Here is an 18790-nt window from a genome sequence, read left to right as displayed (position 1 = left end):
ACACCAGCCCCTCGTGTTGATGCAGTGCCTGGAACGCAGTCTGGAACCCATGTCCTCAGCCTCCTCATTGTCCTGAGCATGCTAACACCAACAGTCCAATCTCTGCTTCTGAAACGTGCTCCTGAATCTGCCCTATGCAGTGCTGCTGATGGAAGGCTGGTAGCAGCAGAGTCTGTAGTGTGAGCATGGCCTCAGACAACTGCCTTGGAAATCAGCCTTGGTAACTTACTAGCTGTGTTATCTTGGGGAGTTGACTTATCTTCTGGGCCTCAGGCTCTTCATCTGTGAAATGGGCTATTTATACCTGCCTCACGTGTTTACTGTAAGGATTACAGATGTGACCTATGTAACAGCTTAGCAAAGTAAATGCTCAAAAAATGGTTATGATGAGTAAGAAGGAAGACAAGGGTGTCTTGCTAACAAGATGTCTTGCTTGGAGACTGTAGCATTGGGAAAGAAAAGCTATTGAATGTTTCTGAAAGGGAGGGCTGTGCTGCCTTCTACAGTTTAGAGACAGTTTTGTGATGCCTGTTATTTCCTTTTCATTAAATAAAATAGTTACTGGAAAGGAAAACAACTCATATCATCAACAGGTCTCTTTCTCTTTGTGGTCACATACAGTGAGATGGTGGCTGCCAGGTTCAATCAGATGTTTGTTTGTTGCTGTTTTTTAAGGTGGCAGAGAACCATCTCAGGGTCCAGATTTCTTGGTTTTTCACTTTTTTAAAATGATTACCACAGGGCTTGTCAGATTTATAGACTATTTCCTCTGTCCTTCAAATCTTAGATAAATGTGAAGACATGAATGTAAAAACTTCCCTCACCTCAGCTGTGACTTAGGTGGCTTATGTGGGAGAAAGCAGGCCTTTCTTTACTCAACTGGAGGGACATTGTGTACATCGCTTCAGTAAAAGAGGATGCACGTTGGAAAATAAATTATAGATTAAGCTGGCTTATTACACTGGCATACACCACATATATGCACAATCATAGTTATAAAACTGTTTTATCACTAGAATTGCCAAGGCCACAATAAAGAAATAAGAAAACCGGAAATGAAAACTGACATAACTAAACAGAAGATTACACTGAGATTATTTCACATCACAAAGAGAATTTTTGCTTTTCTCTGTGGACATTCAAGTAGATTTAAAATAAAAACTGATTTAAAATTGAAAACATTTTTCACAGAGTACAGGACATTTTTATGTAAAGTGTCAGCAATACTCAATAACATATACCTGAGTTTAATACTATATCATTACTACCTTGATATAAAAAATAGGTGTATTAAAAATTTTTACTTGTAGATCTATATTTTGTCTACATTTTAATTTAATGGTTTGGAACCAGAATTTTAAAGTGCAAAAAAAAGAGAAGACATTGAAAAATTTTTATTTGGGGGAAGACTACTCAATTAAAAGTGGTAGACCAATTTGGGAATGAATTTACCTAATGGTTATTTCCAGCACTATAGCAATTCTCTTTTAGATGAGGTTTAACAACTTCAAATGCAGTAATTTGATAGGTCAAAAACTTTTCACGCTCCCAAATGGTGATTCTTCTCTTGTAACGTTTACCACATATACCTTGCTGCTTTCTGTTAACGGAGCACACCCCAGACCTGTAACAATTTTCCCAAGGAAGCACTTGATACCTGGCCCAGTATCGCCTTACGTATAGGTGAGCGTGCTACGTGCTCAATACTACTTTAGAAAGTAAATTGCTTCTACCTTAGGCTCTGATTCATTTCACTTTCGCAAAAATACACTAACATCTCATAAGATCGCAAGCTAAAGACAGAGGGAAATGTGAAAGGTTAGGTCTCTGACTAACTTCAGAAAAGCAGGACACCAACCCCACTTTCGCTGCTCGTGATTATGTGAGTGATTTACAAGCATGTGAAATCAGAGGCTGCCCCGTCGGGCTTGCCCCGGCGCACCCTGCGTCCTCCCCACATGCTCCTGGGCTCGGCTGCTGTCTCTCAAGAGCCTCACCTCAATGGGCTCAGTCACCCGGACAATCAGCAGCTTTCAGCCTCACGTCCTCTCCTCCCCCCATAAAAGGGCCGCTTCAAAAAGCTTCTTTTGAAATGAGGATCCAAGTAGATAGAGAGGGACAGGAGTCCAGTCACACTTGTCCTAGTGACAGACAAGTCTTTCAGCTTTGTCTGCTGTGGGCTGCAAGCCCAAGGGCCATGGCTGTGAGCCTCACCGTCCCCCACCACTCAGGAGAGCTCAGGGGCAGAGAGAAGGCCTGCTGGTTTCTAAGGGCCGCCTGTAGGTGACAGGTGAAGGCTGGTCTTTGCCGCTGCCCACACACAAAGCCAAGGGGGACTTGCAGATCCTTGGTGATCAGGAGAAGTTTGGTGAAATCACACTAGAGAAATGTCTGGTGTCCTTGTCATTTTTTACAAGGGGTTTTCAGGTATTTTTAGCAAACTACATATTCAAGGAATGATAATAGTTTTGTCAACTAGATAAGTACCAGATTCCAAAAAGGAACAAAACCGGGAAAATCTTAATGAGTAAAACCATCGTCCAATTAGAATTAATTGCTGAGATTTTTAAATACCAGTTTTCAAAAATTTATATCAAGAATACTACATGCTGCCAAAGTTAGCTCATCTCCTCAATCAAAGTGAACAAGCAGTATGTGGAGGCCAAGTAAATGACCAACGGTACAGGACAAATGACAAGTGGTGTCCAACTATTGGATCCCAGTGTTCATTTCAGTATTCGGGTTTAGGCATAGGCTAGGCAGATAAAATGCATCTCATTCAATGTGTGTCTGAGCCAGGGTTTGGCTTAGGGTTTTCAAATTGGCTACATATCGAAATCACCTGGAAAATATTTAAAAACATACCGATGCCGCCGAAACCGGTTTGGCTCAGTGGATAGAGCGTCGGCCTGGGGACTGAAGGGTCCCAGGTTCGATTCCGGTCAAGGGCATGTACCTTGGTTGCGGTCACATCCCCAGTGGGGGGTGTGCAGGAGGCAGCTGATCGATGTTTCTCTCTCATCGATGTTTCTAGCTCTCTATCCCTCTCCCTTCCTCTCTGTGAAATATCAATAAAATATATTTTAAAAAAAACACATACCGATGCCTAGTATGTTTAACCCCAGATAGTGGCCAGTGGAATTTTTTAAAGTTCCCAGGCAATTTAACTATGTAGTCATTCTTGAGAAAACGCTGGTCTATCTTTCCCAAGGACTTGGGATAAAGCTGGTTCTAGTACCTGCCCCAAGTCCTGACTCGGGATTCAGACATAAGCTCAACTTAAAGATTTCAAATCACCAATGTCTGGGAATTTCCCCTTTGGGGATAAAACAATAACAAACAATGCATATGCATCCCCCCCCTCCACACACACACACACACACACACACACACACACACACACACACACACAGAAAACTTTAAGTTTCCTGACCAGTTGGGCACTTGAGCCATTCTTCACCATGTCCCTACTGGTGGTTAGCTTGTACAATGCACTGTTATCAAAGATCTGTCTAACCCAGCCTTGGGCAAACTACGGCCCGCGGGCCGGATCCGGCTGTTCTATCCGGTTCTCTTGCTCTCCCCTCCGCTCCTTTACTTTGAATTTATATTAGTTCACACAAACACTCCATCCATGCTTTTGTTCCGGCCCTCCGGTCCAGTTTAAGAACCCATTGTAGCCCTTGAGTCAAAAAGTTTGCCCACCCCTGGACCACTGCATATTTTAAAAAACATATTTCTGATTCACTCTTTACTTGGCAATTTCACAAACTTCAGTGTTGCAGGAGTTGAGCTGTTGTGAATGACATGATCTCTTCCTAAATGAAATGGCAGTTTAAATTCATATGGCATAGAATTTATTCCATTAATCCAATGCCACAATTTATTTTCTAGAGCAAAAGGAAGTCAATTCTTTCGCTTGTGCTCTGCATTTCTGCACAGAACTTTTGCCCTGGGCATCTAGACAGTGACACTCCTAAGTACTGAAATCTCCCACAATGTAGGCAGCACAGCCTGGGTGTTTAAAACAAGACATCACTTTTAGCCTCAAACAGGACCCGCTTAGGGAGGAGCTGTCCGAGCTCCCTGAAGGACTGGCTCTTTGCTGGCTAGAATCAGGGCTAGAATAAGGAGATAACCAAGTCCAGCTCCTGGCCACGGAAAGATCAGTCCTTTTCCATGTGCCAGGAGTCACTATCAATTCTTAATTGACAATTAGCAGAAAAGGAACTCCAGATTCCCTTACAGCCAGCTCTAGCTTTGGAAACCCTTATAATCAGGAATTCCGCTTTAAGTCAGATTTAATACACTCAAGCTGGTCATTAATTAATATCATGGGGGATCCCACTGTGTTTTGTCTTGTATTCATTTCAAACATAGGAAGGTCAGGCTTAGTATACATTATTAATTCTGTGATCTGAGTATTGCCATCAATACTGTGCTCTGTTAAAACAGCTTTATTTTCTCTCTTGGGATTTTAAAACGGAATAAAGAAGTGATATGCATAATAATTTATGGAAATTCTGATTTGCATTACTTATGAAAAATGATTATTGACAAACCGAATATTGCCATGAACACACTAACAATTCATATATCAAGAAGCCTGAAACAATACTGTGAAATAGCTGTGAAACTATCTTCTCTTCAGAAGTCTCTGAAGGACACACCACGAAAATCAATGGCAGGATCACCTCATGAATGGCAGGATCACCTCACGAATGTATTGGCACCTGCTCCATCATAGCTATAGTTGCCTCTTCTAATGCTTCCAATCCGTGACTTGTGACAGGAGTTCCAAGGAGACTAAGATACAGGCCAGTTGTCGTATAACCTCCTTGAGGTGATAAGGATGTGGTCTCATCACTCACTGTCCAGTATACATTTAAATATCCATGTGATAGATGGGTATCTTATTGATGTCACAAGTGTCAAAGCTGAACAGAATTTAAAATATTGCCCTTTAAAATATGTCATATTATGTAATAACTCATTCTACATAGGATAATGAATTTTGCAGTTTATTTCAAACCCTGGAGCTCTCCTAGGAGAGGAGGGCCATTCTGAAGAATTCCCTGAGGCCTGCAAATCATGCCTAGGGCAGAACCATCGCACTGCTGCAGCCTGGCTTGTGCAGTTTTATGGCACGATGCAATGTCTCAATAGCAGAGAAGATAAACTTTCATGGACTATCCCAGTGAATGAGCATAAATTTAAAAAGAGAGACTCTGAAGAAACTCTATAAAGGAAGACGGTTAAAGTAGAAATAAGAACACCAGTTTTTTGTTGTTGCTTCTTACAACAAAAATTTCAAGTATTTTTAGCTCATTTCTTTCATTTACACTTCATCATATGCATCTTTTCTTTCTTTTTTTTAAATATTTCTATTGACTTCAGAGAGGAAGAGAGAGGGAGAGAAAAATAGAAACATCAATGATGAGAGAGAATCACTGATTGGCTGCCTCCTGCACACCCTCCACTGGGGATTGAGCCTGCAACCCGGGCATATACCCTTGACTGGAATCGAACCCGAGACCCTTCGGTCCACAGGCTGACGCTCTATCCACTGAGCCAAACCAGCTAGGGCTCATACGTATCCTTTCAACACCAACATTTTTACTAAAATAATATTAGAAAATTATATATTAACCTTGCAAATACTTGAAAACATTATATTTTAGAGCAAATTGTTAATGTGCATGTATATGGTGGATGCCCTTCGACTCAGTAATGCCCTTTTTATGAATTCTAAGAAAGTCATCCATAAGAATGATAAGTAACAATGATAAAAAAGAAAAGACTAGAGTCATCCCAAATGTCTCATAAAAAGGAAATGGATTTATTGAGAAAAATTTCCAAATCTGGTAACATACTCATGACATATTATTAGGTGAAGAAAGAAGGCTAAAAAGATGTTTATATGGTTTGATTTCAATTTTATTTTAAAGCTTTTTAGCATAAAAACTATAAGAAAGCATCTTCTTTTGTATGTTTCTGCATTTATTAATATGGACCTGTATTAGCTTTGTACTCAGGAAAAATTCATTCAATGTTAATATAAAAACTGGAAGGAAGTATGTCAAGATGTTACTAGTGACATTCTCTAATTGATGGGATGACAATTTCTCTGTTCTGGAGAGCCTGCTCAGCTTGCACAGGAGGAAAAATACAGTGCTATTGAGTGATGCACTTGTGGCTGCATCTTCATTCTACCCTCCCTCACCCGGAACACGGGCAGTGACTGATGAGAACACATTTCAGAATGTATTGATTGAACTCTGATGTGCAAAATGCTAATGCATCATTTTAAGAGACTTTTGATTATTTGCAGTGAATTTTAAAGAAAAAAAATTATTGGGAGACAATTGAAACTACTGGGCTAAACAGATTTCCCAAATGATCTGTGTCTTGGTGCCAAAGTCCTTTTCCGTAAGGGACTGGAAGTACCAAAAGGCACCTCTCTTAGGCAGTATGCCTCAGTAATGCTGTCACACATGAGGTTGAGGTGGGTGGTCCCAACAATATGGCATTTCCTATATTCTAATTAAGTCATTCTAATTGTTTTACATGGTAGGTACCAAATATATAGATCTGAGGAATATATTTTTTCCAACTTGTTTGTTCTTGTTTTGATGTTCTTACCTATGAGTAGAGCTTAACAAAGCAAGGAGGAGTTTATTTCTATAGGAGTAGAAGAGTATAAATCCTCCTTTAATGTTTTTGCCAGTTAAAAATTGAAAAAGATAACTAGTTCTTCTCAAATCATATACAGCTCATCCCCAATTGCAAACAGTTAATTGTTTCATTCTAAAATAGTCAGGAGTTGTTCCACTGCCTCAATTTTAGAATGCCACAATTTGCTTTACAGCTTAGTACTGCTAATATTATACTGCATTACTCTCTTTTGAAACAAATTTGGTAATTTTATTTACATACCTACTAGTTTACTTAACTCAAATTGGAGAAGTGGGAAAGAAGACAAAAGATGTGCTAATATATTACAAGATGACTTGTTATACCATAGATAAAAATATGTAACTTACCTGTGAAAACATTATTCAAGGAAGTCATAGTATAAGTAGCATCTTTTATGACACAGGCTCAAACACAGATGTGGTAAAGAATGACTTGCAGTTGCCAAAATAACCAAAAGACCTCTTTGTTTGTACTAGCAAATGCTGATATACAAATCTACAATTGCAAGTATTATGCCTATTAAATAACATTTCAACAAATACTTTATAAAACCAAAAATGATTTTAAATGTGTAAATTACATAGGGAAAGCATGTCCAAGTACCAATCTGCTTGCACCGCTTAATAGTCACCAAACATCATTAAAGGGGGGGTGGGTGGGGACAACTGTAATAGTGTCAACAATAAAAATAAAGTTAGAAAAATTGTCATTGTGCCGATTCAGTTGCCACAGTTATTGTTCCCCTATGGTGTTTCCTTATTTTCTCCTTAAACATTCTTTTATTACAAAGAAATATCTTTAGTGAGGATACCACTAAAATAAAATTAACATAGCCAGAGCAAAGATAAATAAAATTTAAAAAGCCAACCTTTATTCCACTTTGAACAAGTTTGTGAATGTCCAAATAAGGCTCCTTGAAAATGTCTCCTTCGGGGGTGAGTATCTTCACGTAACCTTCCTTTTCCAGGATGAAGAGCCGGTGTGAGCCGTCCCCACTGTGGAGGGCGCTGACGGGCTGGCGCAGCCCACTCACAACCTCTTGAATGCAGAAGCAGTTGTGCTTGTGCTTTCTAGACAAATGAAAGAAACCGGTAAGTGATGTTTAAGGTGAAGGATGGAAGGGATGCACTTAGCATCCTTTCAAAATACATTGCCTCTAGGAAGCAATGGTTTGGATGGTCCTGAAGGGCTGCTAACCCAAGGCACAACATGATTCTTTGAAATTCTTTTCAATTGGGGAGAAATAAAACCAAACAGCCCCCTATCAGAAAGTAAAAGAGAATTTCAAAACATGTATTGGAAATATTGAGGGGAACACTTTGTCAACTATATGGTTGTCTAATCACTATGCTGTATACCTGATACTAATACAAAATAATATTGAGCGTAAACTGTAATTGAACAAATTTTTAAAAAGTTTTTTAAAGAACTACCATTCACACACCACCTAGCTTCAAAAAATACATATATTTTAAAACTTCATAAGCTCATTATCTCATCTTTCAGTGACTATAATTAAAATGAGCTTTACTCACAATAATTAAACCTTATTGAAGGGCACTCAAGAGAAAGTTCTAAGATCTATTTATAAAACCCTGATTGGCTAATAATAATGTGCATCATACCCTAACAGCAAGCATACATTTCAAGTTAAAACTATACTCATAAAATTCACATGAATCATAGAGAAGCCAAGCTCATAAGATTAGTAATCTAAGCATTAAAAGCATTTACGCTAATATGACGTTAGAGAAGCAAACTACTAAAAAGAAAAGAAAAGCATGTGGAGGGTATAGCTGCTGGACATAAGCAAAGAAAGATGAGTCACTTTCAAAACCACAAGATTTGTTAGTGTTTTTTTTTTTTTTAAAAAAAAAGGTTAAAGAGCATTATCTTTATGAACCTGCTGATCTCCTCCACTTTGTCATATTCTTCCATCTGGTCCAAGTAGTTAGACGCTGGTCCTCTGATTTGTTTTCTTGGAAAATCGGGAAAGCACAACCCACCATCTTTTTTTGCATAGTAAGAGCAAAACTCCTCAGCAGTAGTTTGAAGGAAACCTTTAAAAAATGTAAAAAGGCTCATTAGAAATAGTGGCATGTAAAAACATCCTATTGGAGAGATAAAAACACAAGGAAAGAATTTTTTAGGAACTATACGAATAATCTAGGAAAGTATATAGACAAAAAAGAAAGAAAAACTTTTTTTTTGTTTGGGATTTTCATTTTTTAATCAAAACTTGAGATGTTCAGTAAAAGTGAAATTATGTCATATTGGATATTTTAAAAGGCTCATATGAAATACACATTATATGAAACCCAGCATTCCTTGTTATTGCATTGATTTACTTTCAAGCTTCCCCAGTGATCACATGTTGCACTGGTGAGCTTATCCAATCGCTATTCAGCATTTTTTGCCCTAGAGTACTAATAATTTCCTAAGAAGAGCAAATTAGAATCAAGAAAGAGATAGACCATCAGGTGCTAGTTTGGGCCATTTTATAATTCTTACTATATTGTCACTTACATATGATTAAAAAATAAATCTAATAACTATCACAAGGTCATTATACACTATAATGAATGATTGAGCAATGAATTGATGTTGATAACAGAGCCACCATTTTTAAATATGTAGGTGCTGTTTTCTACACTTCACTCAAAGGAGAAAATTATTATTCTGCAAGACAAAAATTATATTTAAAATATCCTTTCAATTTTCTCAAGCACAATAGCTGACATACCACCCTTCACTGAAAAATAATTTTAACAAGCCAAAACAAAAAATGCAATATAGGCATCTGAAAAAAACAATTTTGCTTACATAGTAACAATTTTTATGAAATAAAAAGAGCTATATTTGAATAAGATGAGGACTTTATGATCAAATATAATTTTGACATTACTTTTAACATTTGAGTTAATAAGGTGATGGTTTTTGGGAGGAGGGCATATTAATTATTCACTTCCATATTCTGATGATTTCTGCTATCAAAATAGTTTGTTGCTACTAGAGTTGACTTTATATGAAATTTATGAAGTTCTAAATTCCTGCTTTCGGTCTCATACCTTTCATTATGTTTAATGTTTTGATTTTTACCTAACAAGTCAGATTATCATGCCCCATCAATGTTGTGATAAAGGCATGTGGTAACTTAGTTGACATTCAGAAGTTGTATAATACATTCTAGTTTGCATGGATTTCTAAGAACAAGAATTTGGGGACAACCAAGTGAGGCTTATCAATGGATTATGTAAGACATATTTCTTTCCTGTGAGCTTGACCAAAGTCCCTTTAAACCTAAAACTATTCTTGGGAACTGAGGGTCTCAAATGGTTAAAACTTGATATAGATTTTTTACCTAACTTTTGGGTAAAATGTATGACCCCTAAATTTCTGAGGCAGATTCTTTAAGGCCAGTATCTGATTAGGCTATTGAGAAACATCTTATCTTTGGGAACCAGGCAAGAAAGAGCAGATGTCCTTGAGAGTGTATGTGTGTATGTGTGTGGGGGTGGGGGTTGGGTGGGAGGTGTGGACAGAAAAAGGAGGCAGGGCAGCTGGGAAGGGTGCTCCTTGCAGGGGAGAGCAAGGCAGCTGGAAGAAGTTACCTTTGTTTAATAAAAAATCAGGGATTAGACATTGAAGAGAGAGGTGAACGCTGCAGCAACATTTACTCATCTGCAGCAATTCACTATTTGCAAAAGGTCACTTTTCTCCTCCAGCCTTTAATGGCTAAGCAGACGGAGGAAAGCTGCCTAGGGGTGTCCAACAAATTTGCCAGAGGAAAAAGAAGGAACACCGAGCTGCTAAATCAAACTTTTTGAACAGTTTTGGGCTAGATCTTTTTTTGTCAGAGATAAATATATCTCCAAAAAAAAAAAAAATACACACACACACACACACACACACACACACACACACACACACTCTAGAGGCCCGGTGCATGAACTCGCGCATGGGTGGGATCCTTCGGCCTGGCCAGTAATTGGGGCGATCAGGGCTGTCTCCCACCCTGATCAGGGCCCTGGGCTGATCGGGGCAGGCTGGCCAGCAGGCGGGACCACAGGAGGGACTGCAGGAGCTTGGTAGGCCAGCCCGCCCCAATCGGGACTGATCCGGGCCAAACAGCTGGGGGTAAGGGGGGCGCAATGGTTGCCTGTGGGAGCACACTGATCACCAGGGGGCAGCTTCTACATTGAGCATCTGCCCCCTGGTGGTCAGTGTGCATCATAGTGACTGGTCAACCGGTTATTTGGTCGTTCAGTCGCTATGTATATATGTATATATGTTATATCTAATATATCTATATATTTATATTACGTATACTATATATGTTTATACCATATATATTATGTGTATTATATCTATATATTTACATTACATATAAGATATAGAGTATATGTTTATTATATACTAGAGGCCCGGTGCACAAAATTCATGCACGGGGGGGGGGGGGGTGTTCCTCAGCCCAGCCTGCATCCTCTCCAATCTGGGACCCCTCAAGGAATGTCCAACTGCCCATTTAGGCCTGATCCATTGGGCCTAAACGGGCGGTTGGACATCCCTCTCACAATTCAGGACTGCTGGCTCCCAACTGCTTGCCTGCCTGCCTTCCTGATTGCCCCTAACCACTTCTGCCTCTGCCTGCCAGCCTGATCACTCCCTAACCACTCCCCTGCCAGCCTGATTGATGCCTAACTGCTCCCCTGCCAGCCTGTTTGGCCCTAACTGCCCTCCCCTGCAGGCCTGGTCACCCCCAACTGCTCTCCCCTGCAGGCCTGCGTACCCCGCAACTGCCCTTCCCTGCAGGCCCGGTCGCCCCCAACTTCCCTCCTCTGCTGGCCTGGTCACCCTAACTGCCCTCCCCTGCAGGCTTGATAGCCCCCAACTGCCCTCCCTTGCAGGCCTGGTCCTTCCCAACTGCCCTCCCCTGCTGGCCTGATTGCCCACAACTGCCTTCCCTTGCAGGCCTGGTCCCTCCCAACTGCCCTCCCCTGCTGGCCATCTTGTGGTGGCCATCTTGTGTCCACATTGGGGCAGCCATCTTTGACCACATGGGGGCAGCCATCTTGTATGTTGGAGTGATGGTCTATTTGCATATTACTCTTTTATTAGATAGGATAAATTGACCATCAAGCAGGAAGAACTCCATGCATTCAGGAAGACTGTCAGACTATGGATATATTTATAACTGAATGTATGAAGGAGAAATTTGGTGTTAATGTGATGTTTGCCTCCAGGACCATAGAAAAATTTCAAAGCACAATTCAGAAGAAATTTCAATTTTGGTTGTTTGCTGTTGCTGTTTTTTTAAAGTCTGCATTCCAGTCTTACAGTCTGCAAACCAATAACATCTTAAGGGGAAATGAAGGAACAATGCTGGTGGCTGATTCCATTTTATAAGGAATTATTAGCTGGGGACAAACAAGGAAATGAAAAATCATTTTCAAATGGGACATCAGAAGATTAATGGTGCCGATTCATAAACTCTGTGGTTCCTGGGGGTACCACACTCTTTTAGCAAATTAAAAACAAAGCAAAAACAGAAGGTTCACAATTAATTACTCTGAGCTTTTTACAAATTCTAGACTCACTGAGTCATCTAAGTTTGAAGGAGGAAGCCGACTCAGAAGACTTTTACATAAAAAGGGGCATGTTTGAGATGTTCAGGACATTGGGCTACCATTTATTGCCAGGGAAGATTAATTCACCAAATGGTACCCTTCTTTGGAAAACTGAAGCACATCCTATTCAAAGTGAGTGTCTAGCTCACCTTGGATCATCATATTATGATCAAGTCCACTCATAATGGATGTTCACTGATTTTTTTTTTGTTTAAACTCCTGATAACTTATCAACTATCTTGGACCTGGAACTTTTCTCTCCTGGATCATGAACCCAGTCCTACTACACCATGAAGCACCCCATAAAACACTAACATGTGAATAAATATTCTCAGTGGAGAAGTCCCCACTCTAGCTTTTCTCTCAGCATGTATGCTGGAGAAAAGTTATTTTTCCTCATTGCATGTGGTGTTCATCATGATAAGGAAAAAATGACCTTGGCCTCATTAGCAACGGGATTAAACCAATTGAACTAATTGTGTACAGACATTTCACACTGCAGTAACCTACAGATGACATCTTAGAGTGATAAAAATCATTTTAATAGTGATGAATGGAAGAAACAAGGCTGTCGAGTGTGGTGTGCCATCACTTAGTGAACAGAAAAGCACCCACTCTGTTTGTCATAATTCAGGCAGAAGAGAAGACCTGTGGTGTTCAGAAAGTTGTTCCTGTGATGTTTTGTTTTGTTTTGTAATTTTGGTACTTTTTAGAAGTTTTAAGAATTTACCTCCCAAAGTAAATTCACAACTAGCAAATATTATGATTAAGAAAACTCTAGAGTATCCTCACTTTTGTGATTTTTAACTTAAATTCTTTTCTCATTTTGTGGGGGGAGAGAATAAGCAGGTCATGAATATTTCTACATTAAAGTTTCTAGAAAGTAGCTATCTTTCAGGTGTCAGAGTATTCCAAAGTGACTGGTGTGTTTATTAAAACCATGAAGGTGAAGCAAAGGGACAGGTCATTTACATATTTATTCTTTTACTAGAGGCCTAGTGCATGAAATTTGTGCATGGGGCGGGGTGAGGGGGAGGTCCCTTCAGCCCAGCCTTCACCCTCTCCAATCCGGGACTCCTCGGGGGATGTCCAACTGCCAGTCAAACATCCCTCTCACAATCCGGGACCTCTGGCTCTTAATCGCTCACCTACCTACCTGCCTGGTCACCCCTAACTGCCCCCCCCCATGCTGGCCTGGTCGCCCCCAACTGCCCGCCTCTGCTGGCCTGGTCACCCCCAACTGCCCCCCTGCTGGCCTGGTCACCCCCAACTGCCCCCCCCCCCCCCGCCGGCCTGGTTGCCCCTCATGGCCCCCCCACCGCCGGCCTGGTCGCCCCATGCAGCCTGCTGTTCAGTCGTTTGGTCGTCCCTCACTAACCCCCCTGCCGGCCTGGTTGTAGGCAACCATCCTGGTTGTAGGCAGCCATCTTGTGAGGATGTGGCAGTTAATTTGCATATTACCTCTTTATTATATAGGATGTATTGGGCAAGGGAGGAAGAAATGAAGATGTCTCTGGAATTATTTTCAACCCCTTTCAGCATTTGCTTTAGCAAAATACATACCTTAGGATGCCTTCCTCTTCATGTTTTTGATTTACAGAAAGATGAGGTATTAATAAGCATAGTCAAAATATGTTAACTAGTTTCTTATAAAAAAAATCACAAAGTCGCTGGTTTGTTTTTTTGTTTTTACCATTTTGAACTTCAGGTAAAAGTAAACCATATCACTAAATAGACTTAAGGTGAAAATATTACAAACTTGCTTTTTGAGCAATTTCTGAAAAATCAGTGTTCTAGAATTCTAGAGTCTTCTGGGTTTGGGGGAAGGGCAGAGGGCAGATTACCATCCTATTCATCATACTTTAGGAAATGATAACCTACGTGCCAAGGATCAGTCTGGCTAACAAACTGATCAACATAAGGAACACAAATAGTGTTATTACAGCTTACTTTGGGGACCTGTATTTAGAGCGATTATTTGCATTTGATGGATCCAGAGGAAGGCCCCTCTGCGAGTGCCTGCAGCCTGCTAGCCTGTCCCTGGGAAGTGCCCTGGCTGCTCCATCCACCACTGGAGTGGAGCTTTCATCTGGTTATCTTTCAAGGCAGCCTGGGTGGCCACCAAAAGCACTTGACATCTTGATGCACTTCAGCAGTTTTACATATATACAAACTCTGTAGAAAAATAAATTTGTCATTCGTCACCACATATGTTGATCTGGGGAGTGAGGTGCTTGCCGCTCTGGCTCCTGAGCTGTTTGCTGTGCTCCCTCTTACAGTGGGTATCGCTTTCTGTTGTTTGTTTTGGAAGCTAAAATAACTTCAGATACAGGAAGACCCCCACAGATGAGTTCCCAAATCCAGCCTGGTTGTCTTGAACTCAAGCAGATAGAGGTAGATGAAAATGCTAAGTGTTCACATCACTTTCAGCTTACGGTGGTCAAGGCGAACCTTTAAGACTTGAAATTTGCAGCAGGCCTTTATGGGACCTAATCTGTTATCGCTTCTCGACAGGCCATCTAGGCAACCGTGACCTATTCTACTTTGCTTTGGGGAATGTGATAAAGAGGGAGAAACAGCTGGCTTAAAAAAAGGCCTTCGAAACATGACTGTAGTTTATAAAGACAATAATAATATTTTCACATTGAATGGGTTTAGATCCATGTTATGCTATACCAAAGGAAGCAAGTAACCCTAGTCAAAATGTTTTCTTAGGTTATTAAGAGAGTTCTATAAAAAATGCAAAAAAAAAAAAAAAAAAAGGAAATCTATACTTTTTGTGGGTCAGAGAAAAAAGTGAAATGTGCATAGCAATGAAAAAAATTATCTAAGTGCATCCCAGAGTTCTTTTTTTTTTTATATTTTATTGATATTTTACAGAGAGGAAGAGAGAGGGATAAAGAGCTAGAAACATCAATGAGAGAGTAACATCAATCAGCTGCCTCCTGCACTCCCCCAACTGGGGATGTGGCCACAACCAAGGTACATGCCCCTGACCGGAATCGAACCTGGAACCCCTCAGTCTACAGGCCGACGCTCTATCCACTGAGCCAAACCGGTTTCGGCTTCATCCCAGAGTTCTTAAAGCTTGCCTTTTCCTCCAGTGCCATGGGGTTTTCTACACTGTTAGCTCCAGATTTGTTTGTGTGTGACTTTGCCTAACTAAACAAAAGCTGTCTCCTTAAATTCTTTTCTACCTCTATGTTGATTCTTCCAACTAAACCAACAACCAAAGTTTACAAACATTTGATGGTAAAATTAATCAATGCCCAAGAATGTATATGTTTATTAGGGTCCAAAACATGATAGTGACCAGGTAGACTTGGATGACTGTCAGCATGAGAACTTCTCTGTGCACCCTATCACTTTCTCACTGCACAACTTAGGGGGAGGCATTTCACGCCTCTGGAGCCTCAGGTGTCCTATCAATCAAGTGGACAATTCCTACCTATCTCCCAGGGTTTCTGAAGCGCAAATTAGTCATTATATGTCAAAGTGCTTTGTACAGCTTTACTTTTTATTTTTTAATTGTATCTTATTTAAGGGAATACCTTAAAAGTCAGTGGACAATCTGCATTTATGTGTCAACTGTGTAGAGGGGGAGGCTGTCTTGATATTGATGTAGGTGGGTAAAGGAGAAACCAGTAAGAAATTTGTACTGATAATCTAACATGTGTAAAGATCACTGACTGTATTACCGATTTAACAATAACAACAAAAAGCAGAACATTTCAACAAAACCAACGTACTACTTGTGGACCGAATTGACAATAATCCCATTTAGCAGCAATAAAAGTTTACAAATTTGAGCCGAAACCGGTTTGGCTCAGTGGATAGAGCGTCGGCCTGCGGACTGAAGGGTCCTGGGTTCGATTCCGGTCAAGGGCATGTACCTTGGTTGCAGGCACATCCCCAGTGGGGGGTGTGCAGGAGGCAGCTGATGGATGTTTCTCTCTCATCGATGTTTCTAGCTCTCTATCCCTCTCCCTTCCTCTCTGTAAAATGTCAATAAAATATATTTTTTAAAAAAAAAAAGTTTACAAATTTGAAAAGGTTAGTTATGAGGAAAGAATAGGTTTGTTGAAAGATGAGATACATTTTATACTCCTGGATGCAAGCATTTAAGGACAGGTATCTTGGAAGGATATTCTGCAGTTTATGTAATGTATGCATCTTTACCTGGAATGTGGCCTCGGCAAGTATAAAAGAATTCTTTGCAATAGTCTTTGCAGAGCAGGGGAAGGACTAGGTCTCTGTCCAAGGCTTCCCTCTCAGGTGAGTGGAACAGGTTCTGAGAATATGGAGAGCAAAGCGCACATCTGATTTCCTCCAGTAACTTCCCACATTCGGTGTTGTTGTTCACAGAAAATATCTGAAAGCCATAAATCAGAAATAAACTCCTTTTTAGTGATGCGAAGTTAGGTTTAGTTGCTTTTTATTTTGTAATCATGTAACTAGAAAAGTATGATTTAGCCAATACAGTTGTCTGAAAAGAACTGCCACGTGACAATAGAGAATGCCTTTATAAGGATATACAAGTCCTCTCTTGTGAGGGATGGGAGAGCCAAGGGTAGGGGATGGACAAAAGTCTTCTTACTCTTGCAAATCAAAGTGGTTTATCTGCCTTTCAGGTGTAAAAAAAATTAAATGACAATTATAGTGAGACCCTTTATCTCTTTATCACTTTACTCTGCTTCAAAGTGTATAGTGATTGATACTTAACTTTAAAATTCCAAATACCTTTATCCACTAACAGGGTGTCTCCCAAAAAATGTATACACCTTGAATGATTATAAAGTCAGTGTTTATTAACATACCGTTCATTTTCAAAATTTAAAAGAATCTACAGAAATGAGTGTATATACATTTTTTTGGGACACCCTATATATGTAAAGCAGAATTTTAAAAAACATATATGGTTTATTTGTGTCTTGGGTAAAAATCTATTTCACTCCTGAAATTCCTAATTTGATATTCTCAAAGATGTTAACTTGAATTACATTTTTCTAATTTTAATTAATATTCAATCTAAAATTGCATAGGGAAAGTTTTCTAAAGTGGGGAAAAATTTCTCCCTTTCATGTTCTATAAAAATAATACCTGGAGCTGAATCAAATGGGTTTAAGACCAATTTTTATTATTCATTATATCAAAGCCAGGAAAAACTTTCTAACTAGCTCCTCAGGTATGTTATATGCATGAATAAACTCAAGAGTCTAATAAAAGTGCTTTTGTATAGTATTTAGTAAGTCTTGATGGGGAAAGGCATGCTTTTATCTTTATTTATACAGTAGTATGTCTTTTATTTCAATAAGACCAATTTGGGTGTCATTGATTCACTGAGGTTAGGTCTCAGTGCCTTAGTACTAACTTTAAAAAACTGATTTCAGGAGTCCCTCTAATTAATATAGAGGAACAGTATCAGCACAATATTTGAAATATAGTGCTGTCCAAACCAATAACTGATTTTTCATATTGAAAAAAACCCTAATGGGATTGAATTTTCAACCTTTTCCCAATTTATGTAACTATATCTGTACCTAATCATTTCTTTAGAACTATGAACTGGAGTTAATATTTTAATATATAGATCATTGTTTAAAGCAAATATTTCATTCACAAACTGAGGTTCTAATTTGAGTACATCGTATGGCTTTTATTTTCTTTTAGAATAAATTATTCTAGGTGATCACAAAATTTGGATCTTCAAGAGCAAAGCAACTTAAATTCCATAGAAGTTACTCAGTTTCAGAAAAAAATTTACAATATGTTGTAACTACATATCTACAATATTCAGAAGTCACTTCTAATCACAATTATATGTACATTTTAATTTTCATCAACTTATTTAAATGACAATTGCTTAAATGGTTAAAATTTTCTAAAAGGAAATATACACCAGACACTTAGAATTTGCATTCCAAGAATGTTTTAAATGTCTTTTATTGTCCATACTCTGGCAGACCTCACCAGATCCATTCAATATTAATACTGTTCAACTTGGTTCTGTTTGTTTATCATACATCAGTCCTCTAAGAACAAAACAACTACAGGATGCTAAAACCACCTCCTTTGCTGGCGGAAAAACTGCAATGTAATTACCTTTGGTTTTATGGAGAATATGCACGCTTCCATTTTTTTTTTTTTTTTATAGCTGAAACAAAATGATCCCCATATTCTCTCCCAGCTGCTGTCCAGGAAGAGCTTGAAGTTAGTGCCTAAAGAATTTTCTCTTTTACAATTTTTGGAATGTGTCCTGGCCACAAGATCTCTCATCAAAAGTTTCAGAAATAGGATTCAATAAATTATCTGAAATCAAGTATAATATTATTCTTTGTAAAGTTTCATGCTGTTCCGGCCCAGCAGGATGGTAACATTTTGCTCTGTGTGAGGTCTGCAGTGTAAATACCCATTTGAAGATAGATAGAGCCATCATTCTGGCTTTGGTTTCAATGAACCAATAGTCT

The 18790-nt window shown here is 39.3% G+C and overlaps 1 protein-coding gene across 3 annotated transcripts in view; it reads right to left on the bottom strand.

Moving 5' to 3' along the window:
* Positions 1 to 18790, bottom strand: part of HHIP (hedgehog interacting protein) — an 87486-nt gene that overhangs the window by 64195 nt on the left and 4501 nt on the right. For all 3 annotated transcript variants that reach the window (XM_080672383.1, XM_080672382.1, XM_080672381.1), the window contains exons 2-4: positions 16503 to 16695; positions 8600 to 8756; positions 7565 to 7766 (exon numbers count right to left, since the gene is read on the bottom strand). In XM_080672383.1, the coding sequence (XP_080528509.1) occupies positions 7565 to 7766; positions 8600 to 8756; positions 16503 to 16695 (552 nt within the window). The remainder of the gene's footprint in view (positions 1 to 7564; positions 7767 to 8599; positions 8757 to 16502; positions 16696 to 18790) is intronic.

Source organism: Plecotus auritus (genome assembly GCF_963455305.1).
Source record: "Plecotus auritus genome assembly, chromosome: 6".
Lineage (NCBI taxonomy): Eukaryota > Metazoa > Chordata > Mammalia > Chiroptera > Vespertilionidae > Plecotus > Plecotus auritus.
The sequence above is the reverse complement of the archived record's forward strand: the minus strand, read 5'-3'. Positions and strand labels throughout refer to the sequence as shown.